The sequence below is a fragment of the Clupea harengus genome, chromosome 9 (assembly GCF_900700415.2).
Source record: "Clupea harengus chromosome 9, Ch_v2.0.2, whole genome shotgun sequence".
Taxonomy (NCBI): domain Eukaryota; kingdom Metazoa; phylum Chordata; class Actinopteri; order Clupeiformes; family Clupeidae; genus Clupea; species Clupea harengus.
The window spans coordinates 20,849,291-20,856,790 of record NC_045160.1 but is presented as its reverse complement, the minus strand read 5'-3'; the positions used below and the strand labels follow the sequence as shown (position 1 = coordinate 20,856,790).

Sequence of the window (7,500 nt, the reverse complement as noted above, 5' to 3'; positions counted from 1 at the left end):
TTTAGGGGGTAATCCAACAATGACAGTTACAACAGATTATGTCAGATACTAATCTGACCATTGTACCCCCGCTCTCCTGGTCTATTTTTAGACCTTATTTCCTAAATTGACTGGTTATTTATGGTTTTACTTCCGACCGCTTAATTCATGTATGCCTTTAATGAGACACGAAACTAAGCTACAGGAAATAACCTTTACAAGCAAATGTAACCTCTCCCCACTAATTTCCAAATGAACAATAGACATGATGGCATGCTTTCTATGCTCAGAGAAGTTCAACTATCTGAAAGATCTTGTTTAATGTTCAACATTTTTACTGTAAGCTGCTCCAAGGAAGACTGTGTCAGAATACACACGCAGTAGTAACCTCCGACTGAGTAGCCTTACACGGTCCCGTCTGCATAGACCTCAGGTGCACAGATCGAGGTTTATGCTGCTTATGATGAGTCCTAACTGTGACACACAAGACGTAGATAAGAATGTAATGCAGTCTTACTCTTTGATTGGGCTTTGGTGTGTGTGTGTGTGTGTGCGCGCGTGTCTTTGACTGACCAAAACATTGGACTGTCTCGAAGACATTTGATCATGTGACCTTCTGTATGCAGTTGTGTAATCAGAATATTCGGGATATTTAAGGATTCTACCAGATCAGTGGTGGTAGAAATACTGCACTTTAACATTCTACAAGTCCAATTCACCTTGTTTGACGGTCACTCTAATTCTATTTCACTGTCTATTTCTCTCTAACAATTCCCTTCTCCCCTCTCTGTCTGTCCTATTTCCTCTCCCTCTCCCAACCCTTTTTTCTATCAATCCCCTTCTCCCTTTTTTCTTCCATTCTGTCTTTTACTCTCTCCTTTTCCAACCATCTCTTTTGATCCTCCTAACCCCCCCCCCCCATGTCTCTTTTCCCCTCTGTTTCTCTCCCGTCTCGTTCATTCTCTCTCTCTCTCTCCCACTCTCTCTCTCGCTCTCTCCCTCTCTCTCTCGTCTCGTTCATTCTCTCTCTCTCTCTCTCTCTCTCCCACTCTCTCTCTCTCTCGCTCTCCCTCTCTCTCGTCTCGTTCATTCTCTCTCTCTCTCTCTCTCTCCCACTCTCTGTCTCTCTCTCTCCCACTCTCTCTCTCTCTCTCTCCATCCCTAGGCAGACTTCAGTGAGCTGCTCGGGCTGAGGGACTACATGGGGGTGATGATGTTCATCACCTTCGCCGAGGCCGTGGTGCCGGTGTCGGACGAGCGTGTGCGGGTCACGGAGGAGCATTTTGACGGTGTGGAGGTGGTGCTGTACCAGCCCGCTCAGCAGGACGACAGCACAGAGCTGAGGAGAGCCGTCGTCTTCATCCACGGAGGAGGATGGTGCCTGGGCAGCTCCAGTGGGTCCTTAATGTCAATCCCTCTCACACTGTCGCTTACACACACACTTTAAAGGTGCAGACTGTGGTTTTTGATTTGAAAAGAAATTGAAATGCATCAAGACCTGTAGTCATGGCATATATATATGTATATATATACGTATATATACTGTACATACTGTATATATAAGCATAATAGTTTACAATAGCTCTTGTGTATGCTGATACTTAGTTTAGGGTGTTCTGAAGTGTTTATTGACAATTTTGACATATATACAAATTCATAAGAAGGGGTCTGAAACAAACAAAGTGAGCAAAATGCTTTTTGTAAGTTTATTAATCATGCCGTTAAAGCACCATCACCAAGTCCAGATGCATTTTCATTTCTTTTTGACAAGAAAACTAATGACTGCACCCTTAACAATCTTTTCCTTGCATGAAGCACACACTTAACAGGGTGTAGACATCTTTGTTTACATGTGTAGGCCACTGCCCCTCACAAGTGAACAAAAGGTGGGAAAAGGTGTGCAAGGTTCAAAGTCCAGGGTTGAGATTCGTCACATTAAACATTGATGTAGTGGTAGTTGAGTGTAGTGTTTTTTTTATTATTACAAAATTGTAATTCTACCCAAACTATGTTACATGAATACGCAATGGGCAGTTTTTACATAAGGGAATGCAAATACACGCAAGTACTAAGCCCACGATGTAATAACCCTTATTCTAGTAATAATCCTTACAGTAGTAAAAGAGCTTATCACTGTAATTTTCACATGGGTCACTGATTTCTGTTACAAATTAGTGTTCAGATCAGTCAGTCATTATCCCAGATGGAAAACTTGGCTTGCAGTCAGGTGCACAGGATAAAAGACAACAACACAGCACAAAAAGTACAGAAATGTATCTCAAATGTCTCCTCTTAGATAGGTTATACAAAATGCAGTACAACAACACAGTCCCTAAAATACTAAAGTTTCCTAACCCTAACCCAATCTCTAAAATACTAAAGTTACTCAAATTTCGCAAAGTTATTGCAAAGGGAAAAAAATGAGATCTTACTTACACGTGAACCGAGGTATTCAGTATGTCTGGCCAGAGGGAGGAGTGTCAAGCTCACAGTGAATGGTTTTGTTGTGTGCAGTATAGACCTAGCCTTGTGGAGGACCTGCTGCTCAAAGATAGCCAAAGATCCCAGTCACCTTTACAATATGGCCAGGTGATTTTTGTCCCTGATGTTCAAGTTACCATACCAGGCAAAAATACTCTTCCTCAGGAAGTACAAAGGTTGCTGTCCCTTCTTACAGACTGCCTCAGTATTAGCATCAATTTCATTTTCAAGATATTTATACAACAAGATCAATTCAAATTTTCAAATTCACAAATTCAATGCCAGTTCCTTTAATGAAGTTCTGAGATGGTGGGTGGGATGCATTTCTTCTAAAACCAGTGGCATGGTCTTCAGTCTTTGTGGCATTTAATTGGAGGAAGGCTTCATCACACCATTTGACCCGCTCATCACCCACTGGCCCATGCTCAGGTGCGTCTTTATGGAGCAGGCTGGCGATAACTGTGTCATCAGCGAATTTCAGGAAGTGCCTGTTCAGATGTAAAGACCATGCTCCATACACACACAGACACACACACACACACACACACACACACACACACACTGACACACACACACACACACAAACACACACACAGATACATGCACACACACACACACACACACACACACACACACACACACACACACACACTCACACACACACAGCACAACAGAGGGGACAGGACACGGCTCTTAGGAGAGTCGATGGAGGAGAAGTGCCTTTCTGACAGAAAGCCATTAACTTAAAGGTAAAACATCTATAATCCAGCCCACAACATTTACATCTAGATTAAAAATGAGCAAGACATTTCCTATCTTAAACTTGTGGTTGGATAGTACTGAATGCAGAAAAATAAAAGCCTTCCAGGTGATTATACAGAAAGTTATTATCCAGAGCCTCGCCGACCCTTGCCAGCTATTCCCCTTTGACCAGCCTTATCTAATGACTTCACGACCAGTGATGTCAGTGCCACTGCTCTGAAGTCATTTAGCTCTGTAGGAGCTGTTTAGACACCAGGGCAATAATGGTCTCCTTCCATAACTCTGGAACCCTTCTCTGCTCCACAGAGCTTTTCATAAATATTGTCTTGATATCGACACTTACCTGGGGGGCAGACTCTTTGCATAATTCCCTTGAATCTGTTAATCTGTGAAGGCATGGATATCAGATCGTAAATAACAAGGCCTTATTGCTTCGGCTAGTTTTTTATTGCTCTCATAGCCTGCAGTGCTAACTGGCTTGTTTTCAGTTTTGTAATGGCCTATCATTTTACCCCATGCCTTCAGAGTACTCCTGCTGATTTTCCTCTGGCTTGTTTTTATATTGGAACTTGGCCCTCTTCATTTCTGCGCTGCCCTCTCTACTCTTTTTTCCTGCCTCTTTACCCTTGAGGAAGGCCCTTTGTTTTTCTCTTCAGTACATTTCGCAAGGGTTTAGTAAGCCGGGTCGTGTTTATTAGGGTGCACATTAATATGCTTCTAAGGAATGACAGTGTCCTCACAAAATGTGATGAAGCTGCACACAGTGCCAGGGAGGCCTTCAATGTCCTTGAACACGAACCGATCTGTGTAGCCAAAGCATCCCTGTCATTTAGAAACGGCATCTTCACTCCAAACCTTGATGTCTCTTTTTTGTAGTTCTCCCTCCTAAGTGTCTATACACGGGAGTGAGACAGATGGTGCTGAGGTCAGAGGTCAGAGGAGAGGAGAGGAGGAGAGGAGGGGAGGAGAGGAGAGGAGAGGAGAGGAGGAGAGAGGAGAGGAGAGGAGGCCTAGGAGAGGAGAGGGGAGGGGAGGATAGGATAGGAGAGGAGAGGAGAGGAGAGGAGAGGAGAGGAGGCCTAGGAGAGGCCTTGAATGCTCATTGTATGGGACCAGGACACAAATCTTAGAGTCTTCGATTTCCTAGTTGGGCAAGTGATGTAGGACATGTGAGACACACACACACACACACACACACACAAAGAGAGAGAGAGAGAGAGAGAGAGAGAGAGAGAGAGAGAGAGAGAGAGAGAGAGATTGTGTTTGTGTGTTTATTGGTGAATTGTCCACACTAAGGTCCTTTGGAGTAAACATTGGGCAGGCAAAACATTGGCTTGGACAGATGAGGGTTCCTGTATGAAATGTCCCAAGGCAGCATGTTTCTGCTGATCATTATTGGCCTTGTCTGAAGAAATCTGTCAACAACTGGCAACCACTGCAGCATTGGCAGGATAGTGAAATGAAGGTATGCCCTGTACAATACCTTTGCACCAAAGTTAAGAAGTTAAGAAATGTAAATCACATGGTCTGATTTAGTGCTTATTTTGAAAATGTGTTACTCAAACTTACACAAACCATAATAATAACTTCTATACAGAAGATTCTTATGAACAGAATGTTTTAAAAACATTGCTGCTTTGCATTAGTCACAGTTTGATTCAAATGTTGGCTGATTGATTGTTTATCTTCATTTGAATGCCATTTAATACATAAAATGCAACTACAGCAAACCCACAATGTGATCTAATAACCAAACAATAATGTAATTTGGGTTATTTTAGTTTGCATCCTGTTATGTTTTGGGGTCTTGCATTTCTCATTATGTAATAACTACCAGCCAAGCTAAATCATACAATAGGCTGTGCCTGTCTCCAGCATAGCAGCATGGCGGTAATTTAATAGGCATGAGGCTTCAGGCCTTTAGATGGCATGTCACTGATTTAGTAATTTAGTAATGGTATAATAAATAACAACTCTATGGGCCTGATTACATCATAGGTGGAAACGGTTTGGTAAGAGGCCTTGGCTCCTGGACCGAAAGGGGTACCTTATCGTGTCTATGGAAACTTATGGTAATTGTATGGAAAAAAAAGTAACAATTCCAAGGATGTGGCATCGGTCAGGAGGTATTTTAATTCCAGAGGAGAAGAATGCCATGACCGTTGGCCAAGTTTGACCTATCAGTCAAAAGCAGGAATCCCAAGACTTTCTGGATGTTTGGAAGGTTGTAACATCATTTGGCAACAAATTCAGGCAGGAAGTTACAGAAAGCAGAGACCTCTGCGTGGTATTTTTGGCCCTCGCTAATGGCTCTGGAGTTGTGCCACACACTCTGTTGTGGAAGACATTCAGTTACCTTAAGGTCTCTGAAAAGATTTCAGCGTTAGTCAAAGCATCTTTTGAGGTTATCCAGTTTTTGGCAAATGGGGCAAGGGACAGGACTGGAGATGGCTCCAATTTTCAAAGTGTATTGTTGTTACTGATGTGAGAAGAGGCAAGTGAGAAAGCCTTTGAAAGGAAAGAGCTGAAGTATGCAGAACTGGTAGCGGAAGCGAGGGAACAAGGTTGGCAAGCACACACAAGACCAGTGGAGATAGGGGCTAGAGGCTAAATCAACCAGAACACTTCTGTTTTTTTTTAGTGGCCTCGGGTACTGTATGGTTAAACATAGTTGCACCTCTGAGTGAAAGAAAAAAGCAAACCCCCTACAGAACATCAGCAAACCTTTTCAGGGTAATTTCAGAGGTCATTTGATCCATCTTGCTATTTCCAAAGGGGCCCATACTTTCAAACAGGGGTGCCAATCCTCTTGTCAGCACTAAAAAACCCATCATGTGGGGTGGAAATAGGCTATCTCTTTGTCACTCAAAGGAGCCTTAAAGGATTTGTCGGAGGCTGCTGAAAAAGCAAGCCAGTGGTTATTGCTGAGGTGCTCACAAAGTGCTTGGGGACATGTGAATTAAGCAGTATTAAGTGAAGAAGCTTATTGTTGTAAGATGTGTCGGTGACCTTACTCTAATCTAATATCCGTATCCAACTCCTACCTCTACCCTAACCTGTTATGTGCTCCAGAGGGGGTTACCCCTCCCCCAACCCTTGCACCCTTTACCCCGGATAGCCTGTGGCATGCTGTAGTATAATGAGTTTGATGTTTGGACAATTAGGCAGTGCATCGATCAGACATCGAGATATAAAATCTATATAGAATCTATATCTATAAATCTTTTTTATCTGTTGATGTCTCTGGTATGTGTCCTGACTCATCGTGAGTATGGAGGGGGGTGGGTCTGGGACACCAAACACCACTGTTGAGCCTTCTGGAGGTGTTGGGTGCCAAATGCAAAGAAACACTGATGAAGGATGGTGCCCACTTGACAACCCTAGTGAAATGCTCACAAAGGTATCTTTGTTGTTGTTAAGTATTAAGTGTGGTTAATGGTTGTAGTGCACAAGTTATAATACTTAGGCTAGGTTGTTGGGTATGAGTAGTTGCTTGTGACAGTGAGAGGTTTGGCCGCTTTGGGAAGTCTCCAGCCAATAGCACGAGGAATTTAACATCATATAACTAAATATGATCATATCATCATCATATAACTAAAATTAGGCTTTTGGTGCACACCGTGTACACACAGCATGTGTCTCTACTGAGAAGAACGTTGCTTGTCTTCTGAATTCATTAATTTAGCCCTAGCCGACCGCTTTGTGTCTGACATAACAACAGCTGGTGCTGTTGCAGCCGTGTCCTTCTGGTTTGTCAGGCTGCCACACTTCCTCTGAGTGTCCATTGTGACATCGTAGGAGGTGGATTGGGTGATTCTTGCAGGCTAGACAGTCCGGCACAACGCCGTGTGCATATATTTTGTGTTGATGTCAACATCTTACCCAATCTTGAATTTCGCTGTCTCATTCTGTTTCTGTGCATTTTGTGCACGTGTGTGTGAGAGAGAGTGAGTGAGTGAGAGTGTGTCAGTGTGTGTATATGTGTATGTGTGTATATATATGTGTGTGTGTGTGTCTGTGTGCGTGTGTGTGTATGTGAGTGAGTGAGAGTGTGTCAGTGTGTGCATATACCCATTCGTGCATGTGTGTGTGTGCACCTGCTCATGCGTGTGTGTATCTCTCTCTCTCTCTCTCTCTCTCTCTTAGGAATGAGCCCCTACGATCTTCTTGCTCGTCAGATGGTCACAGAGCTCAATGCAGTTGTTGTGTCAGTGGAGTAAGTGCTTTCTGTATTATATGTGCTCTGCTAACACTGATTATCCTTCTGCTGCTCTCTGC

At 43.3% G+C, this 7,500-nt stretch overlaps 1 protein-coding gene across 1 annotated transcript in view; it reads left to right on the top strand.

Annotated features, from left to right (window-relative positions):
* aadac (arylacetamide deacetylase) overlaps positions 1-7,500 on the top strand; it is a 16,128-nt gene that overhangs the window by 992 nt on the left and 7,636 nt on the right. The window contains exons 2-3 of the mRNA XM_012822456.3: positions 1,145-1,373; positions 7,369-7,438. Of these exons, the coding sequence (XP_012677910.1) occupies positions 1,145-1,373; positions 7,369-7,438 (299 nt within the window). The remainder of the gene's footprint in view (positions 1-1,144; positions 1,374-7,368; positions 7,439-7,500) is intronic.